The 16,925-nt window shown below is 47.1% G+C and overlaps 1 protein-coding gene across 1 annotated transcript; it reads left to right on the top strand.

Annotated features, from left to right (window-relative positions):
* Positions 1-209: 209 nt before the first annotated feature.
* Positions 210-15,645, top strand: MOSPD3 (motile sperm domain containing 3). The gene is made up of 6 exons (XM_040346978.1): positions 210-303; positions 3,788-4,064; positions 11,098-11,173; positions 12,027-12,238; positions 12,317-12,481; positions 15,237-15,645. Exons 2-6 carry the CDS (start codon positions 3,869-3,871, stop codon positions 15,266-15,268), a joined length of 681 nt encoding a protein of 226 aa, XP_040202912.1. The 5' UTR covers positions 210-303; positions 3,788-3,868; the 3' UTR covers positions 15,269-15,645.
* Positions 15,646-16,925: the final 1,280 nt, after the last annotated feature.

Here is a 16,925-nt window from a genome sequence, read left to right as displayed (position 1 = left end):
TATGAGGGGGATTATTACATCATACAGTCAGCTCTCATCTCATCCATGTAAGAACAGAATGTGTCCGCACTGTCCTCCATTTTGTTGGAGACATTCACACTTCGGCCTCTACATTTTGGTCACCAGGAACCGATCACATGACACGACAGGGGCGGTGCTTTCCGCTCTCTGATAGGAGAGGCCTGCTCCAATCAAATGTTCGTATTCCTCCCCGCCCCCTGCCGTGCCGCCGCTGACGGACAGGCGCTGTGTCCAATCAGCGGCCAGTGCAGGAAGAGCAGGAAGAGGCGGCGGAGGGTGCAGGTAACAGTGCGAGGACCCCCGACCCCGACACCTTCCCCTAGTGGGGGTGATAGCCCCGGGGCATGCTGGGAGTCCGCCCGGTGACGTCACCCCATATCCCAGCATGTGTAGAGACACCTTTCTGATGGTCGGGCCACCTGTAGGCGGGGCCTGGAGGGCTTATTATTATTATTGTGTTCCCAGCTCCGCCCACAACGCGCGGAGTCTCACTAACTGGACTCCCCTGCCAGCAGAGGGAGCCACTCTCCACCTGTATCCATAGAGCAGGCAGCTTCCAGCAGAGGCTTCTCTCACCCAGCACTCTGTCATCACTTAAAGGGGACCTCCACCCACAAATACCACTTCCTGGCCCCTCCCTCTTACACCGAGGCGGCGGGGCCAAGCGGCGTGGGCGGAGCTTAACCACTTCCTTACTGGGCACTTAAACCCCTTCCTGACCAGAGGACTTTTTGCGATTCGGCACTGCGTCGCTTTAACTGACAATTGCGCGGTCGTGCGACGTGGCTCCCAAACAAAATTAACGTCTTTTTTTCCCCACAAATAGAGCTTTCTTTTGGTGGTATTTGATCACCTCTGCGGTTTTATTTTTTGCGCTATAAACAAAAATAGAGCGACAATTTTGAAAAAAAATAAAATATTTTTACTTTGTTGCTATAATAAATAGCTCAATTTTTTTTTTTACGTTTTTTTTTTATCCTCAGTCTAGGCCGATACGTATTCTACATATTTTTAGTAAAAAAAAAAAAAAAATCGCAATAAGCGACTGGTTTGCGCAAAAGTTATAGCGCCTACAAAATAAGGGACAGAATTATTATTTTTTTTTTTTTTTTTTTACTAGAAATGGCGGCGATCTGCGATTTTTATTGGGACTGCGACGTTATGGCGGACACATCGGACACTTTTGACACATTTTTGGCGCCATTCACATTTATACTGCAATCAGTGCTATAAATATGCACCGATTACTGTATAAATGTGACTGGCAGGGAAGGGGTTAACACTAGGGGGCGAGGAAGGGGTTAAATATGTTTCCTATATAGTGTTCTAACTGTGTGGGGGAAGGGGGGTGACTGGGGGAGGTGACCGATCTATGTCTCTATGTACAAGAGACACAGATCCGTCTCCTCTCTCCCCTGACAGCACCGCTGTCTGTGAGAACCGGGAATGAGAGATGATCTCATATGTAAACATATGAGATCATCTCTCATTGGCCGCACAGATCGCCTAGGAAACGGCCGCTCCGATTGGCCGTTCACGGCGATCTGTGACTGGCTGTGTCCGAGGGACACGGCCAGCACAGCAGTTCCCCGCTGCGCGCTCGGGAGCGCGCGCGGGGAACGCGAAAAGGGGAGGCCGTAAAAAGACGGCCTGTTAGGGATTGGGAGCCGCGCTGAGGCCGTACAAAGTCGTACGGTCGTCAGCAAGTGGTTAAAGGTCTGCGCCAAAAATAATAATATAGCTAAAATATATATAAATAATAATATAATATAATAATATATCTAATTATATACATATATTTATAATAATATATCTTATAATATATATAAATAATAATATCTATTATAGAAATAATAATAATATATAAATAATAATAATAATATATATAATAATACCAATATATATAAATAATAATAATAATATATATAATAATACCAATATATATAAATAATAAATAATATATAGACATCATCTCACAAAAGTAAGTACACCCCTCACATTTTTGTAAATCTTTTCTTCCATCTTTTCATGTGACATCACTGAAGAAATTACACTTTGGGCCAGGTTCACGAATATTTACGGCGCCGTAACGTATTCCCCTTTATGTTACGCCGCCGCAAGTTTTCGGCGTAAGTGCTTGATTCACAAAGCACTTGCCTGTAAACTTGCGGCGGCGTAGCGTAAAGCCGTCCGGCGCAAGCCCCGCCTAATTCAAATGGGGCGTGTACCATTTAAATTAGGCGCGTTCCCGCGCCGAACGTTCTGCGCATGCTCCGTTAGGAAATTTCCGGCCGTGCTTTGCGCGAAATTACCGCGCCCCGACGTGTTTTTTGAATGGCGACGTGCGTAACGTACTTTCGTATTCCCGGACGTCTTACGCAAAAAAAAATTGAAATTCGACGCGGGAACGACGCCCATACTTTAACATGTCTGGTCTAAATCTAAGCCATGAAATAGCAGGCTTAAGATTGCGACGGGAAAAAACCGACTAGCGACGACGTAAGAGAATGCGACGAACGCCCGTACCTTCGTACTACGCAAACTCCACCCAGCGGCCGCCGGAGAATTACACCTACGATCCGAAGCCGTACGCCTGTCGGATCTTAGCCAAATGCCGTCGTATCTTTGTTTGTGAATTACAAATAAAGATACGACGCGGCAAATTTGAAAATACGCCGGAGTATCAGCAGATACTCCGGCGTACTTTTTCTGTGAATCTGGCCTATTGTATCTACAATGTTGTGTAGTGAGTGTACAGCTTGTATAACAGTGTACATTTTCTGTGCCCGCATAATAACTCAACACACAGCCATTAATGTCTAAACCGCTGGCAACAAAAGTGAGTACACCCCTAAGTGAAAATGTCCAAATTGGGCCCAATTAGCCATTTTCCCTCCCCGGTGTTTTTTTGTGCGGTTCCGATCACGATTAAGGCAGCCGATTCAACAGGTATAATAATAATAATAGTGGGCTAGATTCAGATACCGCTGCGCACTTCTTACGGAGGCGCAGCGTACCGTTTTTGGCCTGCGCCCCCGCAAATTATCTGCACGAAGCAGTAGCCACGTGATTTGCGTGGGCGCTCCTCAAAAATGCCCGGCGTAAGGGCGCGTAATTCAAATGATCCCGTAGGGGGCGTGGATCATTTAAATTAGGCGCGTTCCCGCGCCGAACGTAGTGCCGCATGCTCCGTCTGGAAACTTTCCCGACGTGCATTGTGGCAAATGACGTCGCAAGGACGTCATTTGCTTCAAAGTGAACGTAAATGGCGTCCAGCGCCATTCACGATTCACTTACGCAAACGACGTAAAATTTAAACTTCGCGACGCGGGAACGACGGGTATACGTAGCATTGGCTGCCCCTGCTAATAGCAGGAGCAGCCTTACGCGAAGCCCGACGAACGGAAACGATGTAAACTGCGTACGCAGGGCTCGCGTAGGGTAGTGAATAGTGAATTTGCATACACTACGCTGACCACTACGGGAACGCCACCTAGCGGCCATCGTAAGAATGCAGCCTACGATATGACTGGCGTAAGAGCCTTATGCTGCGCATATCTTAGGCTGCAGCCGGCGTATCGAGGTTCCTGAATCAGGAGCATTCGAAACGCCGGCGCAAGTAAGCAATTGCGCTGCGTAACTATGGTTACGCAGACGCAATTGCTACCTGAATCTACCCCAGTGTGTGTCTGTGGGGGGGGGGCATTAGAGTGTAAGCTCCTCTGGTTCAGAGACTAAACGATTGTCCTATCTCTCTCCTGCACAGTGTCCTGTCTGTGAGCCGCCCCTCCCGTCTCTGCGGTTGCGGGGATGTGATGTGACCAATGCGCAGCGTATGTAGCCGGCCATGCACAGGGTTCCCTCCCGAGGGGAAGAAGATGAAAGGAGGACGACCCCCGAGGCCTCTCTGCCTTCCGGCAGCCGCTCCCCCCTCCCCGTCTTCATCTTCCCGCCCTCTCTGGACTTCTACGCCGATGACCAGGCCAGCCACAAGCAGGTGCTGACCCTGTACAACCCCTTCCCCCGGGCGCTCCGCTACAAAGGTGAGACTCCGCATTACCGCTGCTGCAGTCCTGGGGGGTTCCTATTTTATGTGTGTCCCCCCCCCTTCCATGCCGTGAGGTTCTTTCTCCCTAAGGCCCCTTTCACACTGAGGAGTTTTTCAGGCGGTACAGTGCTAAAAATAGCGCTGCTATACCGCCTAAAAAACTCCTTCACTGCAGACTCAAGCCATAGGGCTTTCACACTGAGGCGATGCGCTGGCGGGAGAGAAAAAAATCTCCTGCCAGCGGCATCTTTGGAGCGATGAGAGGAGCGGCGTGTATACCTCTCCTTCACCGCTCCTTCCCATTGAAAACAATGGGAAACCGCGGCAATACCGCCCGCAATGCGCCTCTGCAGAGGCGCATTGCGGGCAGTATTAACCCTTTATCGGCTGCTAGCGGGGGTTAATACCGCACCGCTAGCGGCCGATTCCCGCGGCAATCCCGGTGGTATAGCGCCGCTTTTTTTTAGCGGCGCTATACCGCCACCGCGGCTCCCGCTGCAATGTGAAAGGGGCCTTATGCATGTCCCTGGCTATTTATCGCAGCCTCTGCACCTGACACACGCCTGGACTCTGTGCTAGGTAAACCCCTCCCCCACTTCTTGAAACATGAGACTGTCAGGTCTGCGCAATCCCCCCATATCCATCACAGATATCATTTTTGTGTCACCGAACTTTGTCAGGCAATATCAGCCTCAATTATTATGGGAGCTGGTCAGTGGCACTTACAAGGATACTCAGCTGGTGTATTTATAAAAAAAATAAAAATAAAAAAAATGTGAATAGTTGTTCATCCATCGAAACTACGTGTAAATTAATTCTTTGTGAATGGGGCAAAATTGAATGTTATCTGTTTTTTTATTCTCTGTGGGTCGAATGTGTGTGTGTGTGTGTATGTATATATATATAATTATCATTTATTTTTCCAATTAATATATATATCTATATACAATTATTATTTATTATTACTTATCAGATATATTATTATTTATTATTATTTATATATACAATGAATAGTAATAATATAAAAAGTAGTGCTGAGCTGTTGATAAAATTATATGCAAAAGTCTAAAAACGCACAAGCATAAAAGCAATGGCCCAGATTCAAGAAGCAATTGCGCCCGTGTAACCATAAGTTACACGGCGCAATTGCTTACTTGCTCCGGTGTAACGAGTGCTCCTGATTCAGGAATCTCGTTACGCCGGCTGCAGCCTAAAATCTGCGCGGCATAAGGCTCTTATGCCTCGCAGATTTTAGGCTGCATTCTTGCGGGGGCCGCTAGGGGGCGCTCCCGTTGTGATCAGCGTGTAGTATGCAAATTGCATACTACCAACTGATTCACAAACTTGCGCGGGCTCCGCGCAAGCCAGGTACGGAGTCTCCGTACGGCAACTTTAGCGCAAGGCTGCCCTTTCTAATAGCAGGGGCAGCCAATGCTAAAGTATAGCCGCCGCTCCCGCGCCGTGAAATTTGAATTTCACGGCGTTTGCGTAAGTGATGCGTGAATGGCGCTGGACGCCATTCACGTTCACTTTGAAGCAAATGACGTCCTTGCGACGTCAATTGCCGCAATGCACGTCGGGAAAGTTTCCCGACGGAGCATGCGCTGTACGCTCGGCGCGGGAGCGCGCCTAATTTAAATGATTCCCGCCCCGGCGGGATCATTTGCATTGCGCGCGCTTACGCCGGGCAATTTTGCCGGCGCGCCCTCGCAATTCACGGAGCTACTGCTCCGTGAATCGAGGGCAGCGCAAAATATTTGCGTGGGCGCAGGGCAAAATCGTTGCCCTGTGCCCGCGCAAATATAGCGCAATTCTACCTGAATCTGGGCCAATGCTTTTATGCTTGTGTGTTTTTATACCTTTGCATATAATTTTATCAACAGCTCAGCACTACTTTTTATATTATTACTATTAATTTTACATATAAATAATAATAAATAATGATATATATATATATATATATATATATATATATATAAAAATTATATATTAATAATAAATAATAATATATCTGATAATAAATAATTTGCAAAGTGCAAAATATTGTGCGAGTGGCAAACTAAATAACGTGCCAAACAATCTAGTGTCCAAATAAACCTCAAATGCTGAAGAGGTTTGCAACACAATGCGAAATAATCATGGAAAAAACTTCAAATAGTACAAGCGCAAATAACATCTGCTGTGAAATATGTAAACAATATGCTGTAAACTCACAGCAGTGAGGTAACGGGCCATCCATTAACCTTAGTAGAAGGCACTGAAGAAGCCATCACCCTTGCACACATCACTTTTTATGTGCGATTGCACATTTTGGACTTTTTATTTTCTTTTTGCATCACATTTTGGAATTTACCACGTTCACCTAATGCACCTTTGCATTTAATTTTATGCTTGTTTACATATTTCACAGCGGATGTGATTGTTTCAGAGCAGATGTTATTTGCGCTTGTACTATTTGAAGTTTTTTCCATGATTATTTTGCATTGTGTTGCAAACCTCTTCAGGATTTGAGGTCTATTTGGACACTATGGCCGGGATTCACAGACACTGGCGCATATTTATGCCGCCGTAGTGTATCTCCTTTACGCTACGCCAACGCAGCGCAGAGGCAAGCACTGAATTCACAAAGCACTTCCTCCCAAATCTGCGCTAGGTTTCTCAGGCGTAAGTCGGTGTAAGTGGAAGTGGGCGTGAGCCATGCTAATGAGGCGTGACCCCATGCAAATCATGGGCCGAGCGCCAGACAAATAAGTATCAACAACTGCGCATGCGCCGTCCCTTGGAGCGCATCTCAGTGCGCATGCTCACAATCACGTCGGAACAACTGCCTAAGATACACCGGATCACTGCCTACGGCGTGAACGTAACCTACGCCTAGTCATATTCACGTACAACGTAAACTACGCCGGCTTGTGTTCCCTGGTGCAGCCCTTTGCATGGATGCTGCTGAGTTACACCTCCTTTATGGGGCATAACTTTACGCCGTACGTACAACTTACGGGCACCAGTCGTAGCCTGCGTCGGGCACAAGTACGATCGTGAATCGGCGTATCTCCCTCATTTCCATATTTGAATAGGAAATCAATGGGAGCGCCACTTGCGGCCAGTGTAAATATGCGCCCACGATACGCCGGCGTAGGAAAGTTACGTCGGTCGGATGAAGCCTATTTTCAGGCGTATCTTGGTTTCAGAGTCCGGCGCACAGATACGACGGCGCATATTTACACTTACGCGGCGTATCTCGAGATACGTTGGCGTAAGTGCTTTGTGAATCCGGGCCTAAATTGTTTAGCACGTTATTTAGTTTGCCACTTGCACAATATCTTGCACTTTGCACCCATTATCATTGCTTTTATGCTTGTGCGTTTTTATACTTTTGCATATAATTTTATCAACAGCTCAGCACTACTTTTTATATTCATGCACACTCAGGTCTTGGTTTTATCTTTCAGTGTTTTGTAGCAGTTGATTCATACTTAAAGCGGAGGTCCGGTTAGAAAAAAAAAAAATTAAAAGTCAGCAGCTACTAACACTGTAGCTGCTGACTTTTAATAAGGAGACTTACCTGTCCAGGGTTCCCTCGATGACGGCAGCCGAAGCCGAGCAATCGCTGGGGTCTCGGCTGCCCCGCCGCCATCCTCAGTGAGGGAATCAGTAAGTGAAGCCTTGCGGCTTCACCACCCGATTCCCTACTGCGCATGCGCGAGCGGCGCAACGCGAATGGATGATGTCTCCTGGGACGCACACAAGGTCCCAGAAGACACCGCTCCCCCATTCCACAGGAGGCAGCTGAGGAACAGAAGAAAGAAGATGGACCGCAAATCAGGAAGTGGCAGATTAGGACGATCTGCCTAGCAACAGGCACTTCAGGTATGTATAAAAAAAAATATATATATATATATATATATATATATATATATATATTTTTTTTGCAGCATTTAAAAAAAAAAATTCTTGGTGGAGCTCCGCTTTAACCCCTTCACAGCTGTCATTCCGCGGTTCCAAAGTAGCGCGTGAATACTCTTTATATTTAATAGTAATAATAAATAAATAATATTTACTATTTGTTATTTATTGAGAAAAAAAAAGAAACAATTTGAATGGGGAAAACTACTACATTATGGCCAGTAGATGGAGCCGAAGAGCATACTTATTTTGTATGATCGCCATTCGCACCACGGGGAATATAGCCAGAGAACATTACATTTTGCACAGAATGAGCTTTCATGCAGTTTCGATGGACAGAAAGCTATGGTTTTTATAAATACACCCCTATGTCAGGGTTTGACAAAATTGCTTGGAATCTAGGAGCCAGCTAAAAAAGTTAGGAGCCAGAAAACGCGAGCAGAAGCGAACGCATACGCGAGTAGTGCCTGCATATGTAAACGGTATTCAAACCACACATGTGAGGTATCGCCGCGATTGGTAGAGTGAGAGCAATAATTCTAGCTCTAGACCTCCTCTGTAACTCAAAACATGCAACCTGTAGAATTTTTTAAATGTTGCCTATGGAGATTTTAAAGGGTAAAAGTTTGTCGCCATTCCACGAGCGGACGCAATTTTGACATGTTGGGTATCAATTTACCCCGCATAACATTATCTTTCACAATATAAAAAAAATTGGGATAACTTTACTGTTATCTTATTTTTTAATTAAAAAAAGTGTATTTTTTCCCCAAAAAAGTGCGTTTGTAAGACCGCTGCGCAAATACGGGGTCACAGAAAGTATTGCAACGACCGCCATTTTATTCTCTAGGGTGTTAGAATAAAATATATATATAATGTTTGGGGGGTTCTAATTAGAGGGAAGGAGATGGCAGTGAAAACAGTGAAAAACACATTAGAACTGCTGTTTTACTTGTAATGCCAACGGCCACCACAAGATGGCGACAGATCACAGAAGGAAGCTTAGGCCTGCAGAAGGCCGCAAAGCCACGGCCTCAATTACCGGCGTGCCTAGGCCTACCGCGATTGCGCGGCGGGGGAGGTGGGGGTGCATGGAGACACAGGATCCTGTGCCTCCAAGAGGACCCATTGCTTTTCTTACTACTTTGCGCCCCACTCTCTATCAAAGCTTATAAAGATTGGGTTACCCTTTCCCCCCACCATATAATCTTTGGTCCCCATGTAGTGGAGGAGAACACAACCGCTATTGTAAGCATCTGGATCTCTAGAATGAATCCCATTATGGAGGCAGAACACTTAGTACATCACCGATGGAAACCTCCAAGATGACCCATTGCTTTCCTCACTACATTGCACCCCACTTTCTGTGAAAGCTTATACAAGTTAAGTTACCCCTTCCCCCCACCATATAAGGTTTGGGCCCCATGTACTGGAGGAGAACACAACTGCTTACTGTAAGAATCTGGATCTCTAGAATGAATCCCTTTATGGAGGCAGAGCAATTACTACATCACCAATGGATACCTCCAAGACCACCCATTGCTTTCCTCACTACATTGCACACCACTCTCTATCAAAACTTATAAAGGTTGGGTTACCCTTTCCCCCCACCATATAAGGTTTGGTCCCCCCTATACTGGCGATGAACACAACCTCCTACTTTATTCATCTGATCTCTAGAATTAATGCCATTATGGAGGTGGAAAAATTAGTCCATCTCCGATGGAAACCTTCAAGACGACCCATTGCTTTCCTTACTACATTGCACCCCACTCTTTATCAAAGCTTCTAAAAGTTGGGTTACCCTTTCCCCTTACCATAAAAGATTTCGTCCCCCTATACTGGTGATGAACACAACCTTATACTGTATCCATCTGGATCTCTAGAATTAATGCCATTATGAAGGTGGAAAAATTAGTCCATCTCCAATGGGAACCTCCAAGACGACCCATTGCTTTCCTTACTACATTGAACCCCACTCTCTGTGAAAGCTTATAAAAGTTGGGTACATCACTGGGACATCATCGATGGGAACCTTCAAGACAACCCATTGCTTTTCTTACTACATTGCACCCCACTCTCTATCAAAGCTTATAAAGATTGGGTTACCCTTTCCCCCCACCATGTAAGCTTTGGTCCCCATGTAGTGGAGGAGAACACAACCGCTATTGTAAGCATCTGGATCTCTAGAATGAATCCCATTATGGAGGCAGAACACTTAGTACATCACCGATGGAAACCTCCAAGATGACCCATTGCTTTCCTCACTACAATGTGCCCCACTCTCTGTGAAAGCTTATAAAAGTTAAGTTACCCCTTCCCCGCACCATATAAGGTTTAGTCCCAATGTACTAGAGGAGAACACAACTGCCTACTGTAAGCATCTGGATCTCTAGAAATAATCTCATTATGGAAGCAGACCAATTACTACATCACCGATGGAAACCTCTAAGACGACCCATTGCTTTCCCTACTACATTGCACCCCACTCTCTATCAATTTTTAAACAAGTTGAGTTACCCTTTCCCCCCACCATATAAGGTTTGGTCCCCTTGTACTGGAGGAGAACACAAGTGCCCACTGTAAGCATCTGGATCTCTAGAATGAATCCCTTTATGGAGGCAGAGCAATTAGTACATCACCGATGGAAACCTCCAAGACGACCCTTTGCTTTCCTTACTACATTGCACCCCACTCTGTGTGGTGAAAGCTTATAAAAGGCGGTGTGGCCCTGCTTCCAAAAGCGTTCCGATTGGCCAAATACAATGTGAGGCGGCTCCCAGGTTTACAGCGCCGGATCATCTCCAGGCCACGCCTCCCATCACTGAAAATTTCACAGATCAGGACATTTGATCTGCAGTAACATCGGCAACATTGTGACAGATTGCTATAATAATCTGCGACCGGGTTCTGCTAACAGACCAGACTGACACTGGGTCCCTACCGGAGCAATCACAGCAGGGTGTATATATATACATATATATATATATATACTGTACAAGGTCAAAAATATTGGGTCTTGTAGCAATCGTATACATTTCTATAAATAAATGACGTTTTCCTTTTAAGGAATTGTGTATGTTCTCCGTCCTCCCATAATGCTCTTCTCTTGTCTCTGGCAGTTCTCTCCACGGCCCCCCTACGCTACACAGTGGTGGATGCTGAAGGACTGGTCAAGCCGAACTCCTGCATTGACATGTGAGAGCAAATCACCCCTTTCCCATTCCACTTCTGGCCACTCATTGGTTTCCAGTTTTATATAGCGCTGACATATACCGCAGTGCTGTACAGGGAACACCGAGCCAATCACATCAATCTCTGTACCAGAGGAGCTTACACTCTAATGTCTCCCCCCCACAGTCGAACACTATTTTTATGCATTTCTATAGCTCTGACATATATCGCAGTGCTGTACAAAGTACACAGAGTCTCTGAACCAGAGGAGCTTACACTCTTATCCCCCCACAGTCACACACTATTATCATTATTACACATTTATATAGCTCTGACATATACCGCAGTGCTGTACAGGGAACACCAAACCAATCACATCAATCTCTTTACCAGAGGAGCTTACACTCTAATGTCTCCCCCCCCCCCCCCCACAGTCGCACACTATTATTATTATTATACAATTATATAGCTCTGACATATACCGCAGTGCTGTACAGAGAACACAATCTCTGAACCAGAGAAGCTTACACTCTACCCCCCCCCCCCCCCCCACAGTCGCACACTATTTTTATGCATTTCTATAGCTCTGACATATACCGCAGTGCTGTAGAGAACACTGAGTCTCTGAACCAAAGGAGCTTACACTCTAATGTCCCCCCCAGAGTCACAGATTATTGTACTTTTATATAGCTCTGACATATACCGCAGTGCTGTACAGAGAACCCTGATCCAGTCACATCAGTCTCTGTACAGAGGAGCTTACACTCTAATGTCCCCCCACAGTCACACACTATTTTCATACATGTTTATAGATTTATAAACACGGATAGAATATACAAATCCTTCGATGTCATCTTTCTTCTTCTTCTTTTTGCAGAGTCACCCGGCACCGCGATATCCGCGCTCGGCATTACGGGAGCGCAGACAAGTTCCGGGTGGAGATATGGGAAGAGGGCGGAGGACGAGGAGTGGGAGGGAGGAAGGACATTCCTGCCACACTACATCCCACCAGACCCCAATCCAGAGAGAGAGGAACCAGTGAATCGCCCAAGTGGCACCCACCTTCCCACGTCTTCTCCATGCGCCATGGTAGGAGAAATACATTTGTATGGTTGGGGTGAAGAAGAGGGAGCTCCGGTATAACCCTGTATATATTTCTCTCCACAGGAGTCCCACGCCCGCTGTCCCCTGGCCTGTTTGGGCTCTACATTCTGGTGGGATTGGTATCTCTGGTGGTCCTGATGCTTCCTTTACATGGAGACCCCCGGAGCTTCCTCCATGAGAACCTCCATGTGTCAGTCGTCCAGAAACTTGTTGCTGCTTACGTGTTAGGTAATTCAGTTTCTTACCAAGTCTTCTCTGTCTATGGTCCTGTTTCTGTAGATCCCCCTCTACATAAGCCCATCTCTCTAGAAGAGCCTCCTCTCTATGATCCCTTCTCTTCAAAGCATTCTCTCTATGTTCCCTTTGTCTCCGGAGAAGAACCTTCAGGGCTACCTCTCTATGATCTCATCCCCAAAGCCCCATCTCTGAGATCCCATCTCTCCAGGGTTACCTCTCTATGATCTCATCCCCAAAGCCCCATCTCTCCAGGGTTACCTCTCTATGATCTCATCCCCAAAGCCCCATCTCTAAGATCCCATCTCTCCAGGGCTACCACTCTATGATCTCATCCTCAAAGCCCCATCTCTAAGATCCCATCTCTCCAGGGTTACCTCTCTATGATCTCAGCCTCAAAGCCCCATCTCTAAGATCCCATCTCTCCAGGGTTACCTCTCTATGATCTCATCCCCAAAGCCCCATCTCTCCAGGGTTACCTCTCTATGATCTCAGCCTCAAAGCCCCATCTCTAAGATCCCATCTCTCCAGGGTTACCTCTCTATGATCTCATCCCCAAAGCCCCATCTCTCCAGGGCTACCTCTCTATGATCTCATCCCCAAAGCCCCATCTCTAAGATCCCATCTCTCCAGGGCTACCTCTCTATGATCTCATCCCCAAAGCCCCATCTCTAAGATCCCATCTCTCCAGGGTTACCTCTCTATGATCTCATCCCCAAAGCCCCATCTCTAAGATCCCATCTCTCCAGGGCTACCTCTCTATGATCTCATCCCCAAAGCCCCATCTCTAAGATCCCATCTCTCCAGGGTTACCTTTCTATGATCTCATCCCCAAAGCCGCCTCTTCTAGGTTCCCATCTCTCCAGCGTTACCTCTCTATGATCTCATCCCCAAAGCCCCATCTCTAAGATCCCATCTCTTCAGGGTTACCTCTCTTTGATCTCATTCCCAAAGCCCCATCTCTCCAGGGTTACCTCTCTATGATCTCACCCCCAAAGCCCCATCTCTAAGATCCCATCTCTCCAGGGTTACCTCTCTATGATTTCATCCCCAAAGCCCCCTCTCTAAAATCCCATCTCTTTAGGGTTACCTCTCTATGATCTCATCCCCAAAGCCCCATCTCTAAGATCCCATCTCTCCAGGGCTACCTCTCTATGATCTCATCCCCAAAGCCCCATCTCTAAGATCCCATCTCTCCAGGGCTACCTCTCTATGATTTCATCTCCAAAGCCCCATCTCTAAAATCCCATCTCTCCAGGGTTACCTCTCTATGATCTCATCCTCAAAGCCCCATCTCTAAAATCCCATCTCTCCAGGGTTACCTCTCTATGATCTCATCCCCAAAGCCCCATCTCTAAGATCCCATCTCTCCAGGGTTACCTCTCTATGATCTCATCCCCAAAGCCCCATCTCTCCAGGGTTCCTCTCTATGATCTCATCCCCAAACGCTCCATCTCTAAGATCCCATCTCTTCAGGGTTACCTCTCTATGATCTCATCCCCAAAGCCCCATCTCTCCAGGGTTACCTCTCTATGATCTCATCCCCAGAGCCCCATCTCTCCAGGGTTACCTCTCTATGATCTCACCCCCAAAGCCCCATCTCTAAGATCCCATCTCTCCAGAGTTCCTTCTCCATGGTTCTCTCCAGAGTCTTTTCTATGCAACTTCCCGTCTCTCAAGAGGTTCCTCTTTATGACTTCTCCAGAACCTTCTACTTATGATCTATTCCTTCAGAGTAGCAGTCTCCAAACTGTGGCCCGGGGCCGCATGCGGCCTTTGGGGCACTTTTCTTTTATGCCCACTGACAACTGGGCATAATTCCTATCAATGATACCAACAATGGGGCACTATTCCTCTCAATGACACCATCAAAAGGGAACAATTCCTTCCATCAATTGACACCAACAATTTGGCAGAATTCCTTTCATTGACACCGACGATGGGGCAGAATTCCTTTCTTTTGACACCAATGATGGGGCAGAATTCCTTCCTTTGACACCAACGATGGGGCAGAATTCCTTCCTTTGACACCAACGATGGGGCAGAATTCCTTCCTTTGACACCAACGATGGGGCAGAATTCCTTCCTTTGACACCAACGATGGGGCAGAATTCCTTTCTTTTGACACCAACGATGGGGCAGAATTCCTTCCTTTGACACCAACGATGGGGCAGAATTCCTTCCTTTGACACCAACGATGGGGCAGCATTCCTTTCTTTTGACACCAACGATGGGGCAGAATTCCTTCCTTTGACACCAACGATGGGGCAGAATTCCTTCCTTTGACACCAACGATGGGGCAGAATTCCTTCCTTTGACACCAACGATGGGGCAGAATTCCTTCCTTTGACACCAACGATGGGGCAGAATTCCTTTCTTTTGACACCAACGATGGGGCAGAATTCCTTCCTTTGACACCAACGATGGGGCAGAATTCCTTCCTTTGACACCAACGATGGGGCAGCATTCCTTTCTTTTGACACCAACGATGGGGCAGAATTCCTTCCTTTGACACCAACGATGGGGCAAAATTCCTTTCTTTTGACACCAACGATGGGGCAGAATTCCCTCCTTTGACACCAACGATGGGGCATTGTTTCCTTCCACTGGACCCCATGACATTTTCTACTCCCACTGGCCCTAGTCCAGTCTGAAGGACAGTATAAAGTTTGGAGACCCTCCTCTCCTTGATCCTGTCTCTCCAGATGCCCCTTCCCACCTCTGACGATTTCTTGTCTTCCCTCCTCAGGTCTCCTCACCATGGTGTTCCTACAAAGCTGACAAGATGGCGGACCAGAGATCCAGATGAAAACGGGGACCGGAGCCAGAAAGCTGTTCACAAATTCCAGGGAGCACGCTTCCTACATGTGTGTTCACGTGTATTATCAACAAGACTTTTATATATCAACATGTACATTCATGTGTGAATGTATTATGTCGCCTCAATATACCATGGCGTCATCGCTATAAATGATCATCTCAGAGCCATGTAATGAGACGCCGGATCTGGTGTATGTTAGGGGGGGGGGTCTATTGGGATAACATAGTGTGTGTTCAGTCATTCCCATCTTCTGTCTATAAATCCATGTAAATTGTCTATATGTACATTTGCTGTATATATGTCACCGTTACCGCCATAAACGTGGGTAATGTCAATATTTTCCGTGTGGATTTTATATGAAGGATATTTGCATGTTAACATTCCAGGCCGTAAACGGCAGTATATCGCATGGTTATATCATTGCAATTAGGGTTGTCCCGATACCGATACGGGACCGATTCCGAGTATTTGCGGGAGTACTCGTACTCCGGCAAATACCCCCGATACCGAAATAGAATACTCGCCCCGCCGCCGTTACGCCGCATCCCCGCTGCCGCCGACTGCTTAATACGCGCTGGGAACATTACAGCTATCATTTGAATAGCTGTAATGATTCGCACCGCGTATAGACACTCCCCCTTGTTCGGGTGAACTGACCAATCCCGAGCAAGGGGGAGTGTCTATACGCAGCGCGGCGCGAATCATTACAGCTATTCAAATGATAGCTGTAATGTTCCCCGCACGTATTAAGCAGTCGGCAGCAGCGGGATGCAGGTAAGGGGGACATGGCTGGATATGGGGGGAGACATGGCTGCATATGGGGGGGACATGGCTGCATATGGGGGACGACATGGCTGCTAATGGGGGGAGACATGGCTGCATATGGGGGACGACATGGCTGGATATGGGGGGGAGACATGGCTGCATATGGGGGACATGGCTGCATATGGGGGGAGACATGGCTGCATGGGGGGGAGACATGGCTGCATATGGGGGACATGGCTGGATATGGGAGGGGAGACATGGCTGGATATGGGAGGGGAGACATGGCTGCATATGGGGGGACATGGCTGCATATGGGGGACATGACTGGATATGGGGGGGAGACATGGCTGCATGGGGGGGGGACATGGCTGGATATGGGGGGGAGACATGGCTGCATATGGAGGACATGGCTGCATATGGGGGGAGACATGGCTGCATCTGTGGGGGGACATGGCTGCATCTGTGGGGGGACATGGCTGCATTTGGCGACACATTTAAAAAAAAAGTATCGGTATCGGCGAGTACTTGAAAAAAAGTATCGGTACTCCTACTCAGTCCTAAAAAAGTGGTATCAGGACAACCCTAATTGCAATGCCTAACGCAACATTGGCAGAAAGGGTGGCGCTAAAGAGCTGAACAAAAACACGTAGTTTTGCGTTTGTCGGCCGACAATTCTTTGCAGTTGGTATGCAAGACAAGTTCACGGCCAACGCCCTTCGGAACAAAAGTCCTTTGTCCGATGAAAATCCGATCGTGTGTACCAGGCTTTAGGGCAGGGGTCTCGAACTGGCATTGTGAAACTACAAGTCCCATCATGCCTCTGGCTGTGGGAGTCATGCTTGTAACTGTCAG

This window comes from Rana temporaria, chromosome 3 (assembly GCF_905171775.1).
Source record: "Rana temporaria chromosome 3, aRanTem1.1, whole genome shotgun sequence".
NCBI classification, from domain to species: domain Eukaryota; kingdom Metazoa; phylum Chordata; class Amphibia; order Anura; family Ranidae; genus Rana; species Rana temporaria.
Note: the sequence above shows the minus strand (reverse complement) of the source record. Positions and strands in the feature narration are given on the sequence as shown.

Bases quoted from the DNA above. Each gene is read 5' to 3' on its own strand.
- MOSPD3 (XM_040346978.1), top strand. From the start codon at position 3,869: ATGCACAGGGTTCCCTCCCGAGGGGAAGAAGATGAAAGGAGGACGACC. The intron at 11,174-12,026 runs GTGAGAGCAAAT...TTCTTTTTGCAG, and splicing joins CCGAACTCCTGCATTGACAT to AGTCACCCGGCACCGCGATA. The intron at 12,482-15,236 runs GTAATTCAGTTT...TTCCCTCCTCAG, and splicing joins TGTTGCTGCTTACGTGTTAG to GTCTCCTCACCATGGTGTTC.